The sequence below is a fragment of the Maylandia zebra genome, linkage group LG6 (genome assembly GCF_041146795.1).
Source record: "Maylandia zebra isolate NMK-2024a linkage group LG6, Mzebra_GT3a, whole genome shotgun sequence".
In the NCBI taxonomy this organism is placed as follows: Eukaryota; Metazoa; Chordata; class Actinopteri; order Cichliformes; family Cichlidae; genus Maylandia; species Maylandia zebra.
In genome coordinates, this window is record NC_135172.1 from 32,836,624 (window position 1) to 32,860,672 (window position 24,049).

Sequence of the window (24,049 nt, forward strand, 5' to 3'; positions counted from 1 at the left end):
AATTTTTATGGACAGGATTTCTAGGCGCAGCCAAGTGGCGGAGGGCTTTCGCTTTGGTGGCCTCAGAATCTCATCTCTGATTTTTGCGGATGATGTGGTTCTGTTGGCTTCATCGGGTGAGGGCCTCCAGCTCGCACTGGAGCGGTTCGCAGCCGAGTGTAACGCAGCGGGAATGAGGATCAGCACCTCCAAATCTGAGGCCATGGTTCTCAGCCGGAAAAGGGTGGAGTGCCCACTCCGGGTCGGGGATGAGTTCCTGCCCCAAGTGGAGGAGTTCAAGTATCTCGGGGTCTTGTTCGCGAGTGATGGGAGAAGGGAGCTGGAGATCGACAGACGGATTGGGGCTGCGGCTGCAGTAATGCGGACGCTGCACCGGTCAGTCGTGGTGAAGAGGGAGCTGAGTGTAAAAGCGAAGCTCTCAATTTACCGGTCGATCTACGTCCCTACCCTCACCTATGGCCACGAGCTGTGGGTAGTGACCGAAAGAACGAGATCGCGGATACAAGCGGCGGAAATGAGCTTCCTCCGAAGGGTGGCTGGCCTCTCCCTTAGAGATAGGGTGAGAAGTTCGGCCATCCGGGAGGGGCTTAGAGTAGAGCAGCTGCTGCTCCACATCGAAAGGAGCCAGCTGAGGTGGTTCGGGCATCTGGCAAGGATGCCCCCTGGGCGCCTCCTGGGCGAGGTGTTCCAGGCATGTCCCACTGGGAGGAGGCCCCGGGGCAGACCCAGGACACGCTGGAGAGATTATATCTCTCGGCTGGCCTGGGAACGCCTTGGTATTCCCCCGGACAAGCTGGAGGAGGTGGCTGGGGAGAGGGAGGTCTGGACCTCTTTGCTTAGGCTGCTACCCCCGCGACCCGACCTCGGATAAGCGGATGAAGATGGATGGATGGATGGATGAATGAATATTCACTGTGTGACACCAAACAAATCACAAAACAAATCTTGATATTTTGTCCCTTAAATAAACGTGTGATCTTGTTTCACATTTTCTTCTTGTCCCACACTGGATTTTAGGATTTTACTCTTGAGGTAGAACCACGAATGGCATCGTGGTGATGATGATATTTATGATGATGACTGAAATGCCATAAATGCTCCTTCTTAGAAGGACATGAGATTTTATTTAATCTTATGTCTGCGTATTCTTCAGCATGGTGAAAGATTGGAAATGAAGGTTGGCTGGGTGGGGCATGACAGGTCAATAGAGAGAAGATGTGTATTTGAATTCCTCTCTTTTTTGTCCTGATGCTGCCTGATTCATTTCTGGAACTGCTCAAAAGTCACCTTTTTCTGAAAGATACAAGTATGTTACTGTGTATGAACAGAAAATAGTGAACTAAATACTTAGATTAAGTTTCTGCAAAGGCTTAAAATCCTAATTGTGTCACCTTGCTTTAAACAAGGTGTTAACCAGCAGATTAAAGCTAGAGCAAACAGTCGAAACAACCCAAAGCTCATTGAATGGATTTTAAATGACCTGGGTCACAGAGTCAACACACACTCAAGGGAGACTAGAAGGATATGCAACCAAACACATCTGATGACGGAAAAAGGTGGAATCGGCTCACAAAATCTCTGCACTTGTGCTTATGTGGTTTTTGTTTAGTGTTGCTTTTGGTGACTTGAGGTTCTGTTTAGGTGTGTCAATGTGGCATTTGCGAAGAAATGCATGGGATGTGTCTTTGTCATGTATTTGTCTGTGTTGCACTTAGTTGCTCTTCCACAAGTCTTCTTTTCCTTTCATGTCTTCTGCTTACCTCGTCTGTTTCTCTGTCCTTAATGAACTCCACCTGTTTAAAGTGTTGTCTTCCTTCCTCCTGCATTCTTGTTCACCTCCACCGTTACCTTCACACTGGCTCTGTGAATGTAGGCATGACTTATGATCTTACCGCCTTCTCTTTATTTGGGCTGATACTTGAGTACTCCTTAACATTGTATCAGTCTGTGTTTCACGCTGCTACAGCATCACTACTCACCAGTCTAGACTGCATAGAGAATGATTTCTTTAATAGATATAATCTGACTTCCCTTCTTTACTTACCTGCTTTACTTCAGTTTGCTTGTAAATTTTTATTTGGCTCTTCTGACTGTTTTTCACATCATATTATGCTTCCTAGACTGGTAAGTTTGATTTCATGATGGCTGTTGACTGTTTGTCTGAGCTGATGACTGTGACTGAAATTTGTGATGTAATTTGTAATGTAATTTGTAATGCTCATCCAGTGCACGTTTTGCACACGTGCAATAGAACCCTGCTTCCTGCTAATCTGGCACAGCGGTGGCCATGTTGGTCTAATGATGGACTCGTCCTTCTCCACCCATGACGCTTGAGGTTTGTCATTTAGTCACTGATCGTCTCTCGTATCACTCTCTCTCTCTCTCTTTGATAGCGAGCAGATGATAGCATCACAATTGACACCACACTACTGGTCCATTTCTTTGGGAAGAAGGGGAAGGCAGAGCTTACCTTTGATGACTTCTACAGGTACTAGAACCGAAAGAGTGCTAACGCTAACAGTATTAACCACATGGCAGAATGGATGATTTATAGAACAATTCTCTTTTTGTCTTTTTTACTGTCCTTTCTTTCTGTTTTCAGATTTATGGATAACCTCCAGACAGAGGTGTTGGAAATTGAGTTCCTGACTTACTCTAAAGGTATGACGACTATCAGTGAAGAAGACTTTGCCAAAATCCTGCTGCGATTCACAAACGTGGAAAACATTAGTGCCTATCTGGAAAATGTCCGCCAGTGTATACCTGATGAAAAGGTACAGTATACATGTGCGCACAGTTATTTACTGGACAATTCATTGATCAGTAATGAAATAATAATGAAATTCTTCCTTCCTGTATGGGAGCTTCTACCTTCTAGACATCTAGAGTACCTGTAATTTCAAACTGTTGTCTCTGCCTGAGGCTGTTGTGGCTTTCCACACTTGAGCGCTCAATTGCTTCACTACATGTCACACACAAAAACACACATTTCACTACACTTTCAGTTGCATCTATCCATCTGTCCATCCATCCATCCATCCATCCATCTATCTATCTATCTATCTATCTATCTATCTATCTATCTATCTATCTATCTATCTATCTATCTATCTATCTATCTATCTATCTATCTATCTATCTATCTATCTATCTATCTATCTATCTATCTATCTATCTATCTATCTATCTATCTATCAAGCTGTGCTATCTAGCTAGACTTTGGCATGTAGTCCTTATGCAACCCGTCTCTATTTCTGTCCCTGCCTTCTTTCCTTTTCATGCTGTGGAAGAAGCAGGAGGTTGGTCTCTGCCTCGTATAATTCACAACCTGCAGTTACAATCTGTCAGTCTATCCTGCTATTAAGTTAATTTGCCACCTTCTCTTTTTTTCTTCATATAAGCAATGTCAAGGTTAAGATACACAGCAAGCTGTTGTATTTTAATTATTTGTATTTATTTTAATCTACATTTCATCATGTAATTTAAAAAAAAAACATTTAGTTATTTGATTAATAATATTTTATCTTCTGAATTATGCATCTGTTATAGGGTTACAGCAAGTTCACAGCAAAGAGCATGAGGTGCACCTCACAACCATTTGCTCAGATGGACTTTGGTTATTCATGATATGAAATACACAATATCCTTTATATCCTTTGTTAGTGCTGGGTGAATGCTCAATGTATGAACACATGCCATCCCAACAATTAGACTGTACATTCCAATTGGTTTTCACTTTATGCTACTTTACGGAGATGAAACACTGCAATGTGTTTTACTGTTTTTTTCAACTGCTTTGGTATATTTCTCCAAACATATCTGAAGGTCACAGAAGCTGAAAAAATGCATTTCCTTAAACAGCTCATGCATGCAGAAAAACACTATAGTTAACCTGCACAATTCATGTGTCTCTGACACTGAGTGCCAACAATACAAGGCTAATATTTTTTCCAAGGATTAGTGACAACTACAGCATGTCCTAGTGACTCTATTCACATGCTGATTTCAGGGGCGCAGTGTTTTACATTCTAATTTGTAAAGCAAAAGACCTATACATTTGCATAGCACGTAAGGAAAAACTGACTGACAACACAGCACTATACAATGAACAGAATAAAACTGGAAATCTTTTGTAGTAGAAGGAATCATCTGAACCTCTGCTGAATTTGTTTGTCTGTTTTCTCACAATTAGAGAATTGAAGAGTCTCTCATTTTTATGGTAGTTCCATTTTAATGGGCAGAGACAGAAAAAACACATAAGATCTCTTACACTCAGTGTTGGGGAGTAACGGAATACATGTTACGTATTTAAAATACAAAATATGAGTAACTGTATTCCGTTACAGTTACCGTTTAAAAAGGTGGTATTTAGAATACAGTTACTTTGCTGAAATAAAAGGATTACACGGTGGTATTTTCCTGTTTCATATGTTCGGCTATGCCCTCTCTATTTTTGGTTTCCACGCCCCAAACAAAAGGCGCATTAAGAGGCTCTAATGCCTGCGTCTCAATCTCGCGGCCCATGTCACCTCTACTTGCAGCCCGCATAATGATGTGAATATTTAAAAAAATGATTCACAAAAATGATTTCATATGAAGGCAATAGGCAGAGTGTTACAGGCATAGCCCTAAAGAATGTAGCCTCATGGGCAGTGTAGTCCGTGCTGCAGGGAGAATGAACTGCCATACCCTTGTGTGTCTGTGAGCGCGAGGAGCGAGTAAAAGGAAAAGTACGAGTTGTCACTGAGCAGAAACGGGAGCTGGAAGCATGTATATATAATAATAACAACTGCAGCCAAAAAGAGTGCCTGATGAGCCCAGTTGTAAGTAAGCTATTAAGACTCGACTATACACTTTTTTCGTGTTTTTCTCCAAAACAATAAGTTCAGTTGGAGCAGCCTTTCAACGCACAGCAAACAACCAAGTAAAGCTAGTTTTCGGCCACGAGCCCGACACGAACCTGACGTATTAGCCAGAGGTCGCTTTACTACGGTTCAGAGCCGCGGACCTGTTTTATATACGTGCTGAATAGTTTTCTATACGAGATCGCTGCAAAAAGTGTAGCCTTACCTAACGTCAACCTGCTGTTACTCATTTTATATTAAGATTTAAACATCTGATTGGTATTGGTATGGCGAATAACCTTCAGTAAAAGTAATAAATCACACAGCAATAGTACATTCATGTAGTTGTAAAAAAGCATGATAATGTAATAGGTAATCCAAAGTATTCAGAATACGTTACTCTCATTGAGTAACGTATTCGGAATACGTTACAAAATACGTTTTGGGGCATGTATTCTGTATTCTGTAGTGGAATACATTTTAAAAGTAACCTTCCCAACACTGCTTACACTTACTCTTATTACTTACACTACTGACCTAAACATGTGGACAATTAGCTGGACTATTCTGCATGTGATGAGTCAACACAACATTTTATACAGTAAAAAATAAACAGAGTTTTTTATTCCAAAAAGAATCAATAAGTGTTCTGCTTAGTGATTTGCCAAATTGTATTGAAACATTTGAAAATGCCACTGTATAGAGAGCAGCTCTTTCTGAATAACAAAATGCTGTAAAAGATTTCTCATACGAACTTTAACTGCAATTTGAGAATTAAGCCAAAGCCACTGAGGAAAACGAAAAATTTTCCACATCATACACACATACGATGGTTAACCCCATGAATGACTTCTTACGTCCTTCATGAGGCCATGTCATGGAATCGCTTGAATAATCATTTAGCTTTTTAATTTTTCAGACAGATGACTAGATGCACTTTGAGGAATGCTGTATGCACGCCACTTAAATGCACCTTCACAGTCTCGCTCAAACGATATTTGTCATTTCCAAGCTTCTTTCTGTCCAGTACCTCTCCCTGCAGTTGTTTTGTTAACTGTTTCTACTTGTGTTTCAGGGAATCACCTTTGATGAGTTCAGATCCTTCTTCCAGTTTCTCAACAACCTTGAAGACTTTGCCATTGCCATGCAGATGTATAACTTTGCTGCACGCTCCATTGGACAAGGTATTAAAACTGTATTGAGCTTGAAATGCGGGCACTGAAGGTCTCTGCTTACACTCACTGATGCTGTGTTTTCTCCTTCAGGTTTTTCACTCAGCTGCACTTAGACAAATGATCAAAGTCATTTTTACTTTCTCCCCTGATAGATGAGTTTGCCAGAGCGGTGTATGTGGCCACAGGGCTCAAGCTGACACGTCACCTTGTAAACACCATCTTCAAGATCTTCGATGTCGATCACGATGACCAGCTGTCCTACAAAGAGTTCATTGGTATCATGAAGGACCGGCTGCACAGGGGAGCCAGGGTAAAGAACTTCCTTCTTTTTGAGAAAAAGTGCACTCAGCTCCAACTGAAAAATCTTTGTTTAGAAAAAGTTTGAAGCACAGCCAGTCACCAGGACACGAAAAAGGAACCACTTTTGAGAAATATACCTCCCTTCGCAGAAAGGTCTGAGGTCAAGTGGGTTCCAGAGCACTTACAAAGAGACAGGTTTCTCATTAAGATTTAGGGTGTACTCCCACTTGACCAGTTGCCTTATACTCTGCCTGAGTACTGAGCACCCAAAGGCAGCTATAGTTTGGGAGTTCTATGGCCAGATGTAAACTACAGATGAACTGTACATGTGTAGCATGCCTGAGCCCAACTGAACCGCACATGGGCACATGGGCACATACTCCATTAACACAAACAACCTACAGAACCTAAAAGATCTGCTGCTGAACTTCCAGATACCACGAGGCGCCTTCACAGCCTATGACAGCAAAGCGTGTAATAGACACACTGGTCTGCTGTGTCCAGTTCACACGTTACCTCTCTAAAGCATGAAATGGAGACGCAAGTTGCAACAAGGGAAGAAAATATATGTAAAGCCATAAAGTCCACAGTGACCAAGAAAGGTATAAAGTACATTCTAAGCTCCCACTATGCCAGAAATTATTAAGCTAAGTGGCTAATTTGCTCATGAATGCATTAGTAATGTCTCTTTAAATGCTTTACTTTGATTATTTTCATGTTGGCCTGAAATGAAATATCTCCCTCTACTGGTACTGCAGCTTACTGCAGCTTCTGCATGCGTGCCCATTTCACGCTTTGGAGAGGCAAAGTGTGAAATGGACACTGTGGACCGGCGTGTCTATTACACGCTATGCCATGATACCAGGTTGTGTGCACGCCTTGCTTTAGTGGGTCAAAGCTGTTTTGGTGGCACCCAGAGGACCAGAAGAACGGTGTAGTCCAAGCATCTGGGTTCTCAAGTATAAACTCTGACATCCAGCATTACCCAAAAACTTGGTCGAGGTGAAGTTACAATTTCAAAGTTAGCCACATAAACAAATTACAGGGATTTAAAGCTATAGGATGTGTTATTTCTTGAGCATTTTAGATTCAAAAAAGAAGAGCTGAAATTTAAAACATGGGAGCTTCTTGTTGCCTGTTTCATTATAGAATAACAAATCAGTCTCTACCTTAAATGCAAACTAGCTTTACCTGTGCCAGGATTTAGTGTCACAGAGTAACAAAAAAACAGGAAATCCAAAACTACAATTATTATTGTTATTCAGCTGTTTCTTAAACCTTTTTTGTAGAAGAAGTTCTGCTGGTACAACTAAGCCATCCTTTACTCATGACCGTTTGTGCTCTTCAGTTGCAGTCAAGTAGTTAAGGTAAATCAACAGTTACCCAAAACAAAAGAAAAATGCATTTAACATACACACATGATAACAGGGTTAAAAATATTGATGAAAAACTTTTAGTAAGCATCAGGAATGTAACAAAAAAAAGCTTAAATGGAAGATAATTTGAAGGCTTGTGGGTTGGAAATCACCTATAAGCAATTTGGTGATGCTGTCAGAAAAGGCCATACTGCCCCCCAGTGGTGGATTTTGATGCAATAACACTGCTCAGATCCTTTTTTTCTACAGAGGTTGTCATGTGATAATAAACTTGGCACCACTGTAGGCCTGGATGTTGCACTTTATATGGTCCCGTATGTCCCTTTTGATGCTGTCTTGGCCTCACTCTCTTGGCTTTTTAACAGTGTTCTCTTTTGTCCTTACTTTGCTGATGTACCTCTCTCTTCATCTCCTTTCTAACCCATGCTTTTTTCCCTATTGTCATGAATTTACCACACTTATACTTTTGTTTTTCTCACCTTCCATGTGCCCACCACTTTTGCGATTGTTTTCCTGTCTTCCTGCCTCACTCTGGCTGTCTACACACATCTCAGGGCTATAAAGCTGTGGAGCGTGCTACCTCCTTCAGGTCCTGTCTGAAGAAGGAGCTGGCAAGCAGATAAGTATCACTAACAGCTACAGTTCAAGGAGTTTGTTCGTTGTTATTTCTAGAGTTGCAGGTAGTTTCTTGACTTGAATTCAGTCTGGATTATGACTTCTTTTGCGTGTCTGATTCACCTGAACTGTTTAGCCTTATTACAATGTATCTACAGAATGGGTTTTCATATAATTCATAGAGTATACTGTACAATATTTTGTGAACCTGTATGTGTAAGAGTAGGAGCAGTAGGTTGCTGAATATCTTCAGTAATATCTGAGGGCATTTTACTCCACTGTGATACTTTAAAAACTGCCACTGTGTCCCAGTAGTTGCCATATTTTAGTTGACTGTACATTTTGAATAAAGTTTAAAGGTAGTGAGTTGTTGAAGTGAACTGCGTCCGATTGCTCTGTGGTTACCAGGTGAAGGGCAGACAGCACACCTCCTTCTCCAGATGTGTTCGCTCTGAGGCCCGGAGACAGGTGCACCTGTTGTGGAGGAGGTACAAGGAGCCATAGAGAGTGGACGAAATCTGATGGAGCTTCGACGTTAATTAATCAGGAGGAGCCAGTATTTGTGGAGCAGTTCTCCTGTCGACCTTCAGACTGTACATATGTGATTACTGCAAGCATGACCGCACAAAGCCGACTGATTCTCTCTGTGATGATAATAAGTGTCATTCTTTTTGTCTTTTTTTTTTTGTTGCCCTGTTTCCAGTCATCCATCCATCCATTGATCTGATGTCAGTTATCCTGGGTATGATTTACATGTAGTTAAATGTTGATTTGTTACGATAGAAATTTAATGTCTGTTCTAACGCGATACCTCCACAATGGTAGGAACTTTGTCATTTTGTTTTTTATAATAAGGAGGAGAACTTTTGGTTAACACCCTGAAATCTATAGGCCCAAAAGTTGCTTTCTTTACTTTAATTATTGCATTTATTAAAAACTTGCTTTGTTAGTTCCGCTACAGCACTGCAATCTATAGGAGCACAAGAATCTTTAAATGAGTTCTAGGGGATTAAAGTAACATCCATATAAAACTGATAACAGTTATACAATATGAAACCTGCATGTTGCTGAAACTATATAATTAATTGAATATGTTGTGGATCTGTAATGTCCTCAACTCATTTATATTATGTTAAGCAGTAGTTCCATCTAACCCCTTACTTTTTGTTGCACGAACAGTATGACTCACACTACTGTTGCAGTTAGGAATGCTTTATTATCTTAATACTACAGCAGGTCTTGGTATGAAAAATGTATTTCAATATTTTTTCGGGGTGAATGTTTTTGCCTCTTTCGTGTTTCCTGGTTTCCTAGTATTCATAAGTAGATGCACACATAGGTGCCTTTGATCCACCCCCCTTTTCCAAAGCAATTCACGAGTTTTTGAGCTTTTAATTTCAAATACAAAACTTATGCATTGATGACTACACGTTGTCTTAGCATGACATATGTCTGATAATTGGAACATCAAGTTGAATTGTCTTAATGTATTATAAATTGTTCTGATATTTAAAACGATCATTTAAATGTAACGAGTGCGTTTGTTTGATTAATTTCATGCACGAATAAACTATTTTAAGAAAACACGCGAATTTCTTCTCTGTCCCTGAGCATGCGCAACAAAACAAAACGTTAATAACTGTGGAGTCTCCTGGCTATCTGGCTTTATTTTAAAGCTTTTAAAAATTGAGACTGTTTCTTTAAGACAAAGCGAATGTGCTGTTGGACAACATGCTGGTGAGTAGTTTGTTTCAAAGATGATTAAAAATATTTTTATAGAAAGAAAATTGAGATGGAGGCGTGGTGTCTCTGGGTGAAAACATTTATGTTAGCCGATAATTAGCTACAGCCTGTTTAAAATGTAGTTAAAAATACTGTCGACTGAGCCTTTTGTGGCGCACTTTTATTTTAGTTTTCGCCCTTAGTGTGTTGCTTTTAGTTGAAGGTGAAACTATTTCACCTAGCTTTTTCAGTTAAAGTTAGGCGTCCGTGTTGAAGTTATTCGACGCCTAGTGAGTTTTTCTAGGATGTTGTGTACTAATGTAACGGAGTTCTTTTTATTTTTATTATTTTAAGCAAAAATTAACCGAAATATAAATTTTGGCAGTCTTCTAAACATTGAATATCGCGTGACGATTAAACTCTGTTAGCCAATGAAATGCTGCCCTCGTGTGTCGTAACAAGGGTAGCTGCGGTGCTACACGTACAGATTCGACGTCTTATATTACAAAAGAAAAAACAATAGACGTGTCTCTTTTTTGTGATTTATGTATCGTTAATATTTTAACCAATTGTTACAAGTTTAAACTTTTTTTTAATTAAACAAATTGTAATAGTGGTTTCTAAGCGGAACGCTTCCTCTTTTCCAGATTCATGTCAGGAGTATAATAAGCGATGCACCACACAACATTTATTTAAACTTAAGGTTACTGCTATTTCCATGATCAACGCATTGTGTCTTTCAATTTTTATGTTATTCACAACTTTATATTTAAGGGAAACAATAAAAATAACGGTTGTTACAGATTTTTGAGTGAAAATAAATAAATTCGTATAGTGATGTATGCGATTGCTTTCGCAAAGCATTGTGGGACTGGAAACTGGATTTTAAAACTTAAATAAACAGCTTTAGCCACACTTTTAGATCTACTTGCATAATCGTAGCTCTGTAAAAGTTATAGTCTACTAACTCCTCGCGGACTGATCGTTTAGGTCATGTTTAACAGTTGACATAAACCGTGAGTGAGAATGGCGTTCCCGAGAATCACTTCTTGCTTCGACCCAGAATTTCGTTAAGACTATACTTTCAGGGATCATTTCTATAGTTTCTAACTTGAGAAATGTGTTTCTAAAGTGTTTGGTCTCGCTAACCACGATGAAGAGTCGTGATATTCCCTTCTGAGCGTGAAGCGGATAGAGAATAATGATTCAGTTCATACGTTCTCTGTCATTGATGACCGGTCTTTACTTCCTTGTGGAGTACTGAGGAAGGGAATATGATCAGAGTGGTTACGAATAGTGTGCAAAAATTATACATGGTATTAAAGTACCTAATTTTGATAACCTTTATCTATAGCAGTGATGAATGTTAAAATAGCAGCTTGAGTTTCAGTGGAACAGTTTACCTCATCTCTAGAACAAGTCTCAAATTAACTCTTTTGTTAAGTCATGTGTACTTAAATTGTGCATTAAAAAAGTCCCTCGTGCTTGAGGGACATTTACACAACCTATCTTATTTGTCAGTAAGAGACTGGCCTTTTGAATCTTTTCTGCTTCAACAGAATGTCGCCACAATCACAAAGTCACTTTTGTAACCTTTATTTACACGTCAGGTTCCCTAATAACTTTTATAAAATTGATCTGTTAGTCTGGCCGTTCTCTCCTGTACATTTGCTGTCAGTATTGTTAGAGGTATCCAGTGATTGGATGTGCTACATAGTATTATTTGCATAAACACAGTTGATTGGCCAAAACATGGTAACAGGCGGAGCGTATTGAATGTCAAAGAGGAACCCTGAGTGCGGAAGACTTTACAGAAAAGCACATGCAGTTTCCACATGTAAATACACTAAGACTATACTTTCAGGGATCATTTCTATAGTTTCTAACTTGAGAAATGTGTTTCTAAAGTGTATGGTCTCGCTAACCACGATGATGAGTCGTGATATTCCCTTCTGAGCGTGAAGCGGATAGAAAATAATGATTCAGTTCATACGTTCTCTATCATTGATGACCGGTCTTTACTTCCTTGTGGAGTAATGAGGAAGGGAATATGATCAGAGTGGTTACAATGGGTACAAAAGAAGTCATATAAAGCTATGTTTTCAGCAGAGATGGTTTCCTGTGGCAGGAACAGGTACTACATAAAAGTGTTGTCTTCATTCTTTTTGTTAACACCATTTTGTGAAATAACCGTACAGCCAGTACTTTTAAAATATAAAACAGGGCTTCTTATCATACCCAAGTATCAATAATTATTATCAACACATGATTGTCATGTCATTTTTGAGAGTTTTATGGATTTTATTCTCGCCTACTTTGTATGTAGACTGAGTAGATCCCAATAATCTTTCTTACAGATGTTTCGACACTGCTGCATTTTGTGTAGGAAGGAAAATATATTCCGGCAACAAAACCAAATTTATATAGACAACAGAAAAAACAAACAAACAAAAACCTTCCCCCAAAAACAAATTAAGAACAAATTACACAAGGAGGAGGACGAATCCAAGGCCTTCAGCATCGAGCCAGACCGGACTAGCTGAATCCGTACTGATAAAAAAAGAATACCCAGTTCTACTTTAGCACACTGATTACCTGCAGGCCTTACTGAGATATTCAAGTGATAGATTCGGCCCACGGAAACATGTGAAATTGTTTTTTTATTGGAAGTTAAAAAAAAATCTCAAACATGAAGTGAGAACAGGTCTGAATCAAACCTTTTTGTCCAGTCATGTGTTTGTTTATTGTACATAGAACAAAAAAAAGCACATTTAAATTCCAGGTCTACAAAAACAATTTCAGAACATGTATGTGTAAAAGATGTGTAGTTATACTTTTTATGTTTAGTTACGCTTACTATACTACAGTTAAAGAATTCATAATAAACATATTCATGATGCACTCACTTCATAAATCATGAGCCAACTTTATAAGTTAAAAATATCAGTAGTCGGGTCAGCTGTGTCTCTCTGTTGTCTAATAATCTGTCTGTATGTGAAGGAACCTGCAAGTTAGCACAGTCTATTTATGTACTCAGATTGCTAAACCACCTTATATTTTTTGTACTTCATGTTTGAGGGACACTTACACAATCTGTCTAATTTGTCAGTGAGTGAGAGGCGGGCCTTTTGAATCTTTTTAGCTTCAACTGAATGGCGCAACCATCACACTTTTGTTTACTTTTATTTACACGTCATGTTCCCTAAAAACTTTTATAAAGTTGATCTGTTAGTCTGGCCGTTCTCTCTTGTATGTGATTGGATGTGCTACACAGTATTATTTGCATAAATACAGATGATTGGCCAAATCGTGGTAACAGGCGGAGCTTATTGAAAGTCAGAGAGGAACCCTGAGTGATGAAGACTTCACAGAAAAGCAGATGCAGTTTTCTGATGTTAGCACACTAAGACTATACTTTCAGGGATCATTTCTATAGTTTCTAACTTGAGAAATGTGTTTCTAAAGTGTTTGGTCTCGCTAACCACGATGAAGAGTCGTGATATTCCTTTCTGAGCGTGAAGCGGATAGAGAATAATGGTTCAGTTCATATGTTCTCTGTCATTGATGACCGGTATTTACTTCCTTGTGGAGTAATGAGGAAGGGAATATGATCAGAGTGGTTACTAAAACTGTTTAAATGAAACTGAATGATTGGTTTATACACTGCTACAGTAGTATTACTCCGTGTTAATGGCAATCTGAGCCTTTCCTTAATGTCACTTCTCAGTGGCACTTCTGTGAAATCGCCTTGCACAGTTCAAAACCGGTGATACTTATACCAAATTATTAATGATCAACATGTTTTTCATATCTTCAGTAGATTTAAATGCCTGCTACTTTGTATGTGGGCTGAGTAGGCCCCAGTAAGCTTTGTAAAAGATTTTTCAACTACGGTGGCATCAAGTGTGATCAAATGTTGCTAATTATGCTGATGGAAAATGAAGATGAACAAGAGAAAATCAAATGTCTACATTTGTCATGTTTAACATATTTCGGGGTTCAGTTAGTGTCTTTTTGGGCAGTTTACCTCTTTAGCCTTGGAAACGCTGCAAGTATACATAGGTAGGCTAACCTATAAATATGAGGATATATGACTTATCATTCCTTCCAATCTAAAGGATCATGTGTCCTTGGAACAGATGCAGCCGTGGGCTATTTTTTCACCTCCACAGCTGCATCAGCAAACTGTCCTTTGCTTCTGCTGCTGGAGTTGATGACTTTTAACATTTCAAGGAATTTATGTTGTTATCTGTTTTGTTCTCCACTCTGCTAGTCAAACTTTTAAGCAGAAACTAAGCCAGCAGTTGAAACTGGGGCAAAGCGCACCAAAACCTATATTACTTATGGTCATGTAACACGGGTGTTTCGAACTACACTTTGTAGCAGCGTTTCAAAACATCTGCTTAACACGCTGCTAAAACATAAATATCGAGTCCCATCCCTTTCCATCCTACACACTAGAGGTAGTTCTCAGAGGCATGTCTCAGTGTTATGGAGCAAGAGGATTGACCAACATTGGTATTTTCTCTCCTCTGTGTCTAGTGTGTTGCTCTGGTTTCATCAAACAGCAGATTTACGCAGCTCCTCTAATGCGCACACTCTTTGCTCCTCTGTCTCTTTACATCCTCTGTATTTATGTTCTTTGCATAAACACAGATGATTGGACGAGACATGGCAACTGCACAAGGTTTATAGAATAGCAGAGAAGAACCCTGACTGATGAAGACTTTACTGAAAACCACATGCAGTTTACACATGTGAGCACACTAAGACTATACTTTCAGGGATCATTTCTATAGTTTCTGACTTGGGAAATGTGTTTCAAAAGTGTACTGTCTCGCTAACCACGATGATGAGTCACGATGTTTCCTTCTGAGCATGAAGCTGGTGGAGAATAATGATTCATTTCATACTCTCTCTATCATTGATGATTGCTCTTTGCTGAGCACTGAGGAAGGGAACATGATCAGAGTGGTTATAAGAGTGTTAAAAAGTAGTAAAGTGTGATTTAGTTGTTTTCTTGGATGCTTGTGTTTAAAGTTTCTGTTACAGACACTGTTACCTTATTAAAAAGTCATCTTAGTTGTTGCACTGAAATCTTAAAAGAGGACTGAGGACTGTTGGAGTGTCAGGTTAGTAAATTAGAAAGAAAAAAAAGTTATACATCCTTAAATGTTATCCAGGTGCTTTTACACAGTCTTACTTCTTAATGACTCAGAGACATGAACCTTTTGAATCTTTTCAACCTGAAACAAATAGTCTTTTTCATTAAGTCATTGCTTTGTAACCTTTATTTACCATCCCTCTTACCTGTTTTTTTTTTTTCTTTTATTTAGTACTGTCATTCTCTCTTACATGTTTGTACAGTGTTTTTTACATAGACTGGAGGAGCATGAAGCTGATAGACAGTTTTATTTCATGTGTTGTCTGTTATTGACAATCAGAGTGGTTACGCAGCCATGCCAAGAGTAAAATTACATTAATTCTTTCGAACGGAAAAGCCTCTGAACCTGCTTTTAAAATGTGCTTTATTTTAGTGATTAGAGTTAAGCACCAAACCAGCAAACATCTGTAGGTTTCTATCACCTGGCTCTGATGACAGAGTCCACATTTTACATGCGTTACAAGTGGTGACTGTGATGGTGACTACTGAATTCTATTTCCACGTGGGCTACCTTGCATGGGATGATTGTACCTGTGTTTTTAGTGCTATAACCTCAGCTTGGTGAAACATATTTAAAGCATTTCCTATAACCCCTCAGATCATATTCCCTTTGTCAAAGCTCTGAAAAGAAGTAATGAACATTGATTAATGACAGAAAACACATCCAACAAAAAAAAAAAAGAAAAAACAAGAATTATGCGCCTGAAGTCAAGGTTTATTTGAATTCTGCTAGTTTAGAGAGAAAATGGGGTTACAGGTTGTTTGTTTTTTTGGAGTTGTGGTCCTAAACTCTTGATCAGCTGTAAACAGCCTGTTTCTGTTTAAGCCTTGTTTTTAATAAATTGCATTCTCAAAAAAAGTTTGCTTGAAGAGCTGGTAGACTGACAACATTTAGTCCAAGTTTAAGAAATTCTTCTTCAACAGACTCATCTCTGTCACTCACTAAAAAAAGAAAATTTGTTTAAAGTCCCTAAAATAACCATTTGTTGTTTTTTTTAGTTAATACAACCACAGAATTCTACTTACACATGAAGAAACTTGATTGTACCTGTGCTTTTAGTGCTATGACACCAGCATTGCTTAGAACCACTCAGATCATGTTCCCTTTGTCAAAGCTCCAAAAATAAACAATGAACAGTCATCAATAACAAAACACATGACAAAATCACAGTTGTCTGTCATTTTCATGCTCAAAAGGGAACATCTCAACTAATCATCGTGGTTAGCGAGACCATACACTCTAGAAACACATTTCTCAAGTCAAAAACTATAGAAATGATCTCTAAAAGTACAGTCTTAGTTAAGCAATGCCCAGAAAGAGCTAGTGATTCCCAGGACAATCACTCTCACTAATGGTTTGCCTCAGCTTTCAAAGCTGGTCAAACATGAACATTAGCTCAGACAATGAGACGTAAATGCAGTTTGAAATTTGGTAACTGCTGTTCTATGTAAAATGTGTCCTTTGTCACCACCTCGAGGTGTGGCAGAGGTTGGCATCCTAGACACTCAAAAGTAAAATATCCAATCTAAAAAAGTGAATGTAATTTTACATTTTGCATGGTTCTGTAACCAAACATACAGCATTTTGCAGTTGCAGATACCATTCTCCAAACCTGAAGGCAATGCGTTACGTGAGGTGCTATCATCATTGTTCCACAGAGTGAGACTGTCAATGCAAAGTTCAGTGCACTTACTGAAATTAAAAACCAAGATCTGCAAATACACAAGTGCAAGGGAGCATAATGTGTGATCTAAAAATAGCAGCCAGAGGTGTGCAAGAAGGCCTTAATTCAATTCAATATTTTATTGTCCCACAACACGAAATTAGTATAGCACCAAGGGCAACAATAAGAATAAACAAAACAATAACAAAAAGCCACAAGACAGTTATTTTCCATTAAAGAGATGGGTTCAGTAAGGATAAAAGAAACCTCAAGTTTTTTGGTCTTCCTCACAGGTACTCTAAAACAACAGCCAGAGGGCAACAAGTTAAACTCAGTGTGAAGTGAATGGTTAAAACAATTAACAATAGAATGAGCCTTCCTCAGCGCATGCTTGTTATAAATGGTCAAAAGTCTGTCTTGCCAATGCCCTGAGATTTTGCTGGCAGTTTTTACCAAAAGTCCCAACTGATTCTTGTTCTTCAGAGTCACGTTACCAAACCAAGCAGCGATACAGAAAGAAATAACAGATTCAGTAAAACTTCTGTAGAGCAAGGACAACATTTCAGATGAGACAGTAAAGATTTAATATTCCTTAAATGTGAGATTGGCCAAATTTTGATCAGGTAATGCTCTTAGTTTTCACAAATCTGCTGTCAGAACATTTTAATCCCGCCTGATAGGTGGAAAAGTGGACTTTAGATATTTTCAGACTTTTTGAAAGCCAGTATCATCATCAAAGACCCCTCGCACCCTCGACACTCACTTTCCCCCCCCTTCCCTCTGGTAAACGCTACAGGTCCATCAGGTCAAAGACAAACAGACTCAATAGAAGCTTCTACCCACAGGCTGTCAAACATGCCCTACCTCCGCCCTTATTGGAGGATAACTGCACTGCCAACACTCTTGGACATGACCTCTTTAAACAGTATTTATTATAACCATATTTATTATAGTAGCAACAGTATCCCCCCCGCCAAACACACACACTCAATGTGCAATAGCACTGATCACACTGCACCTCACAATGCACATGCTCCTCATGTATGTGTATGTATATATATGTAAGCGTGTATGTGGAAGTTTGTGTGTGTGTGTATATACATATATGTATGTATCTGTATGTATGCATGTATGTAGCCATATGTATGCATGTGTATGTATAAATTGTACATATCTTTCTTGTGTAAATGTAAATGCCTGTGTTATTGTGTAGATTTACAGAAAGATGCCAAACTGTGTTTCATTGTTCTTGTAACAGTGACAATAAAGAGGTATTCTATTCTGTTCTAAGTTCCCTTGCACTTGTGTATCTGCAAATCTTTTTTTTTCAGTAAGTGCATTGAACTTTGCACTGACAGTCTCATTCTGTGAAGCAATGATGATAGCACCTCAAGTGCGTTCAGATTGGAGACTGCTATCTGTAACTGCAAAATGCTGTATGTGTGGTTACAGAACCATGCAGAAAGTAAAATTACACTCATTTTTTAGATTGGATATTTTACTTTTGAGTGTCTAGGGTGCCAGCCTCCGCCACACCTCGAGGTGGTGACAAAGGACACATTTTACATAGAACAGCGGTTACCAAATCAAAACTGCATTTAAGTCTGAGCTAATGTTCATGTTTAACCAGTTTTGACAGCTGGGGCAAACCATTAGTGAGAATGACTGTCCTGGGAATCACTAGCTGTTTCTGGGCATTGCGTAACTAAGACTGTACTTTTAGGGATCATTTCTATAGTTTTTGACTTGAGAAATGTGTTTCTACAGTGTGTGGTCTCGCTAACCATGATGATGAGTTGTGATTTTCTCTTTTGAGCATGAAGCTGATAGAGTAGTGCTGTACTGCACATGGTCTGTCATTGATGATTACCTTTTGCTCTACTGTAGAGCACTGAGGAAGGGAATTTGATCAGAGTGGCTCTAGAAGAGTTAAAAGAACCAGTAAATTTATTTTATTTTGTCTACTGATTACTCCCACATATGTAGTTATGGGCTTCGGTCATGGTTTAAGACATTGTGACATTTAATGGCCATGTGAACAACTGCATCTGAAATGTGCACTATTTACAATTTCTGGTCATTTCCAAATTTTAACTTCCTGGCAAACGATCACAGTAATGCCAGCTACAGATTTTGGATTGAGTAAATGGTATTATATTTAACTGCTTTTACCAACCATTGATGCTCTCAATACTGGATTTAAATGTTACGTAATCAACTCTAACTTCAGATTTATCTGCGCCAATGTTACTGTAATTACGTACAACAGTAATAGTTCATTAACTTCTCATTAACTCAAGACTTTGGCCATGTTTGACAGCTGAGGCAAACCATTAGTGAGAGTGACTGTGCTGGGACTCAATAGCTCTTTATGGCCATTGCTTAATTAAGACTGTACTTTCAGGGATCATTTCGATAGTTTTTGAAATGTATTTCTAGAGTGTATGGTCTCGCTAACCGCGACGATGAGTTGTGATGTTCGCTTTTGAAAATGACAGACAACCATGATTTTGTCATGTGTTTTGTTATTGATGACTGTTCATTGCTAATTTTTGGAGCTTTGACAAAGGGAATATGATCTGAGTGGTTCTAGGAAATGCTTTAAATATATTTCACTAAGCTGGTGTCATAGCACTAAAAGCACAGGTGCAATCATTCTATGCAAGTCCCTTCATGTGTAAGTCGAATTTAGTAGTTGTATTAATAACTGAAAATGAGAAAACAAATGCTTATTTAAGGGACTTTACACACATTTTCTTTTTTTAGTGAGTGACAGAGACAAGTGTTGAAGAAGAATTTCTTACACTTGGACTAAATGTTGTCAGTCTACCAACTCTTTAAGCAGGTAGAGACATCTAGTGGCCACTTGTATTATTGGTGTCAGATAATAGTTTGTTGAAATAAAAACCAAGATTTCTAGATACACAAGTGCATGGGAGCATAATTATGGGAGTCTAATGAATTAGACTAACTATTCACTTTAGCTAAAGTTATTAAGTCAGCTAAAGAGTTAGGATGCTGTGTAAGACATAAATAAAGCTAAAATACAAAGGTTTGGACATCGTTTTGCATGTTTCCCTACTGTAGGGGTCTCTGCAAGCATACAGGACTCTGAGAGGGTGCAAGATGACAACTTTGGAATTCTACTAGAAACAGTCGATCATATTTGTTTGTCAAAGCTGAATTCAGGGCAAACTACGCTAAATTAGCGTTTTGAGCTAACAGCTACAATAAGCATAACAGTTACTGTACGGCTATCATTTGTTAACATGACGCTTGTTCTTATACATGTAATACATTTATTACCAACCTGAGAGTTTATCCGCTGGTCATTCGACATAACAAATGACTTCTGATGTCTTAATTCAGCTCAAGATGCTGTAGATTCCCGTCAGTAACACTTTCGGTCCGCTAGTAAAACGTAGTTCTATTAATCTGCGCTCGATTACTCTTGAACCAAAACCGGATGTAAGTCCCAAAAAACTGAATTTTGGAACTGAAATTGAATTGTAGAACTGAAACTGAATGGTGAGAAGTGAATCTGAAATTATTCGAGAGCTACATTTTTAAAGGATAAAATACGGTTTCAAAGCAAATGAATTCATTTTCAAAATATAAAATTCAATTTCAATTAAGTGATGATCATTTTCGAACCAATAAATTGAATTTCAAATTAGGCTAATTCATATTCAGTTTTTAAAAGCATTTATTCAACTTATAATTCAGAATTCAAATTTAACTTATTCAAAAAGTTTCTGATGGCACAGATTTCTGCCCATACATAATGTATGATCTATAAATAGCAGCCAGAGGTGTGCAAGAAGAAGACCTTAAATGTGAGATTGGCCAAATTTCGATCAAGTAATGCTCTTTGTTTTAATCCCACATGATAGGCGGACAAATGGACTTGAATGTTAATCTAGTCATCTAGTGCCCACTTGTATTATTGGTCTAGGGTTAACAATTTATTTGATAATTTCAGCTTAGCACTGACCTTTATTTGACCATTAAAACCAGAAATCACCAGATGGGGAAAAAAACAGCAACACAAATTCTTTAATCTTAAACAGGACTTCCACTCTTATCTGATTCACTATCTCACTGAGCCACAGGGAAGTAATAATGAGCTATTAAACAGATAAATGTTACACAAATTTTTCAGTGCCTGTTTAACACTTCTACAACCACTCTGATCATATTCTCGCTCTTACTGCTCCAAAGTAGAGCAATAAGCAATCATCAATAATGAAACAGCACAACACTTTGTCATCAACTTCATGCTCAAAAGAGAATATCACAACTCATCATTGTGGTTAGCGAGACCATACACTCTGGAAACACATTTCTCAAGGCAAAGCCTATAGAAATGATCCCTGAAAGTATAGTCTCAGGTTACAGGAGGGTTAAAACTGCATCTCATTCATGGTAGCATCATTCTTACTCACGGTTACTTCAGTGGCTCATCCAAAGATACCAGTGCTTTTCTTCCTTATTTTAAGAAATAGTTAAGAAATGTGCCACTAAAACACATTTACTTATTTATTTGATAGATTTGAGGGTTTTTTTTAAGTTTATGGTGTGGCAATCAAATTGAGTCATCCTCATGAGTCGTAGTCCTGTCTGACTGAGAATTTTTTTCTGTTCTCTTTGCTTAAAATCTAGCTGTTCTCTATCATATTGAGAGTATCTCTCTCCACTCCGTTACATATTCCATATATACGGGGTTGAGAGATAGTCTCTTGCTCAGAGAACCAAGGTTACAGTGTAACCATACGTTACCCCCAACATTTGGTGACTTTTATCTAAAAATTAATTTTCCAGAATGATGTTTGCTTAATCATTTTTTAGAACTCTCACGATTGCATGACACACTATACTAAAACTCATGTAAGTTAAGACTACACTTTCTATAGTTTCTGATTTGAGAAATGTGTTTCTAAAGTGTATGGTCTTGCTAACCACGATGATTACTTGTAATACTTCTAAGCATGAAATAGATACAACATCTAACATTTTATCTAAAAATTTATTTCTCAGAATGAAGTTTGCTTGACCATTTTTTTTAAAACACTCATGATTGAATGACACACTATACTAAAAATCATAACAAACAGACAAACAGTAACATTAGACAATGAGACGATTTCTAAAAGATCAACACCCTGAGTGAGAATAATTGTACTGAGAGTGACTTGTTGTTTCCATTGGCAGTTTTGTTAAGACTATACTTTCAGGGATCATTTCTATAGTTTCTGACTTGAGAAATGTGTTTCTAGAGTGTATGGTCTCGCTAACCACGATGATGAGTTGTGATATTCTCTTTTGAGCATGAAGCTGATGACACAGTGTTGTGCTGTTTCATCATTGATGATTGCTTATTGCTCTACTGCAGAGCAGTGACGAAGGGAATATGTTCAGAGTGGTTGTAGAAGTGTTACAAAACAATTGCTGAAAAATATTTATGTAGCATCTATTTACTTATTGGTCAGTGCTTCTCTGTAGCACATTGAAGACAAGAGTGGAAGTCTTATCTAAATTTAAAAAACCTTGTTTGTTGTTTTGCACCTGGTGATTTTTTGTTTTAAATGGTCAAATAAAGATCAGTGCTAAATAGAATTATCTAATACAGTGGTTCTCAGAACAAATATTGCTTAAATAATTTTCTTTCCACTAAGCAATGTATCAAAACTACATCTAAGCCAGCATCACTACAGTCATAGATAAAAGCAGTCAAGCCAATATTTTTTTTTGTACATTCATGCAACCACTCACACATTTCTCAAATCAGAAACTATAGAAAGTGTAGTCTTAACTTACATGAGTTTTAGTATAGTGTGTCATGCAATCGTGAGAGTTCTAAAAAATGATTAAGCAAACATCATTCTGGAAAATTAATTTTTAGATAAAAGTCACCAAATGTTGGGGGTAACGTATGGTTACACTGTAACCTTGGTTCTCTGAGCAAGAGACTATCTCTCAACCCCGTATATATGGAATATGTAACGGAGTGGAGAGAGATACTCTCAATATGATAGAGAACAGCTAGATTTTAAGCAAAGAGAACAGAAAAAAATTCTCAGTCAGACAGGACTACGACTCATGAGGATGACTCAATTTGATTGCCACACCATAAACTTAAAAAAAATATCTCAAATCTATCAAATAAATAAGTAAATGTGTTTTAGTGGCACATTTCTTAACTATTTCTTAAAATAAGGAAGAAAAGCACTGGTATCTTTGGATGAGCCACTGAAGTAACCGTGAGTAAGAATGATGCTACCATGAATGAGATGCAGTTTTAACCCTCCTGTAACCTGAGACTATACTTTCAGGAATCATTTCTATAAGGTTTGCCTTTAGAAACGTGTTTCTAGAGTGTATGGTCTTGCTACCCACGATGATGAGTTGTGATATTCTCTTTTGAGCATGAAGCTGATGGAGTAGTACTGTGATGCACATGTTCTTTGTCATTGATAATTGCTTATTGCTCTACTGTGGAGCAGTAAGAGAGAGAATATGATCAGAGTGGTTGTAGAAGTGTTAAACAGGCACTGAAAAATTTGTGTAACATTTATCTGTTTAATAGCTCATTATTACTTCCCTGTGGCTCAGTGAGATAGTGAATCAGATAAGAGTGGAAGTCCTGTGCTGTGTTGCTGTTTTTTTTCCATCTGGTAATTTCTGGTTTTAAATGGTCAAGTAAAGGTCAGTGCTAAGCTGAAATTATCTAATAAATTGTTAACCCTAGACCAATAATACAAGTGGGCACTAGATGACTAGATTAACATGCAAGTCCATTTGTCTGCCTATCAGGTGGGATTAAAACAAAGAGCACTACTTGATCAAAATTTGGCCAATCTCACATTTAAGGTCTTCTTCTTGTACACCTCTGGCTGCTATTTATAGATCACACATTATGCTCCCTTGCACTTGTGTATCTGCAAATCTTGGTTTTTATTTCAATAAGCTATTATCTGAGACCAATAATACAAGTGGTCACTAGATGTCTTGACCTGCTTGAAGAGCTGGTACACTGACAACATTTAGTCCAAGTGTAAGAAATTCTTGTTCAACAGACTGGTCGCTGTTACTCACTAAAAAAAGAAGAACAGTTCATATAGAGACTTTCGACAAGTTTTTTTTTCTGATTTGTTAATACAGCAACTACTCTGCTTACATATGAAGGGGC

At 38.1% G+C, this 24,049-nt stretch overlaps 2 protein-coding genes, 9 non-coding genes and 1 pseudogene across 15 annotated transcripts in view; 10 read left to right on the top strand and 2 right to left on the bottom strand.

Annotated features, from left to right (window-relative positions):
• Positions 1 to 9,896, top strand: part of micu3a (mitochondrial calcium uptake family, member 3a) — a 45,014-nt gene extending 35,118 nt beyond the window's left edge. For 4 of the 5 annotated variants that reach the window (XM_012917592.4, XM_012917593.4, XM_012917596.4 and 1 more), the window contains 6 exons: positions 2,394 to 2,488; positions 2,603 to 2,774; positions 5,920 to 6,028; positions 6,172 to 6,329; positions 8,250 to 8,314; positions 8,716 to 9,896. In XM_012917592.4, coding sequence (XP_012773046.3) covers positions 2,394 to 2,488; positions 2,603 to 2,774; positions 5,920 to 6,028; positions 6,172 to 6,329; positions 8,250 to 8,314; positions 8,716 to 8,722 — 606 coding nt within the window. In that variant the 3' untranslated portion in view covers positions 8,723 to 9,896. Of the gene's footprint in view, positions 1 to 2,393; positions 2,489 to 2,602; positions 2,775 to 5,919; positions 6,029 to 6,171; positions 6,330 to 8,249; positions 8,319 to 8,715 lie in introns of those variants that run through there. The other variant, XM_076885081.1, reaches the window with a different exon arrangement.
• A 29-nt stretch (positions 9,897 to 9,925) lies between these two features.
• The window catches only part of vps37a (VPS37A subunit of ESCRT-I), a 29,098-nt gene continuing 14,974 nt past the window's right edge, over positions 9,926 to 24,049 (top strand). The window contains exon 1 of the mRNA XM_004539167.2: positions 9,926 to 10,047. The gene's annotated coding sequence lies outside the window, so the exon portion shown is untranslated. The remainder of the gene's footprint in view (positions 10,048 to 24,049) is intronic.
• LOC111500986 (small nucleolar RNA U3) lies at positions 11,105 to 11,320 on the top strand. Its single transcript, XR_002721328.3, has one exon. It is a non-coding gene; the product is annotated as a small nucleolar RNA U3 (small nucleolar RNA).
• Positions 11,881 to 12,096, top strand: LOC111500979 (small nucleolar RNA U3). The gene has a single exon (XR_002721323.2). It is a non-coding gene; the product is annotated as a small nucleolar RNA U3 (small nucleolar RNA).
• On the top strand, positions 13,438 to 13,653 carry LOC111500985 (small nucleolar RNA U3). Its single transcript, XR_002721327.2, has one exon. It is a non-coding gene; the product is annotated as a small nucleolar RNA U3 (small nucleolar RNA).
• On the top strand, positions 14,801 to 15,008 carry LOC111500987 (small nucleolar RNA U3). Its single transcript, XR_002721329.3, has one exon. It is a non-coding gene; the product is annotated as a small nucleolar RNA U3 (small nucleolar RNA).
• LOC111500980 (small nucleolar RNA U3) lies at positions 16,282 to 16,494 on the bottom strand. The gene has a single exon (XR_002721324.2). It is a non-coding gene; the product is annotated as a small nucleolar RNA U3 (small nucleolar RNA).
• LOC111500981 (small nucleolar RNA U3) lies at positions 18,568 to 18,779 on the top strand. The gene has a single exon (XR_002721325.3). It is a non-coding gene; the product is annotated as a small nucleolar RNA U3 (small nucleolar RNA).
• On the top strand, positions 19,249 to 19,448 carry LOC111500982 (small nucleolar RNA U3; annotated as a pseudogene).
• On the bottom strand, positions 21,044 to 21,249 carry LOC112435061 (small nucleolar RNA U3). The gene has a single exon (XR_003024399.2). It is a non-coding gene; the product is annotated as a small nucleolar RNA U3 (small nucleolar RNA).
• LOC112435063 (small nucleolar RNA U3) lies at positions 22,079 to 22,284 on the top strand. The gene has a single exon (XR_003024401.2). It is a non-coding gene; the product is annotated as a small nucleolar RNA U3 (small nucleolar RNA).
• On the top strand, positions 23,177 to 23,390 carry LOC112435062 (small nucleolar RNA U3). The gene has a single exon (XR_003024400.2). It is a non-coding gene; the product is annotated as a small nucleolar RNA U3 (small nucleolar RNA).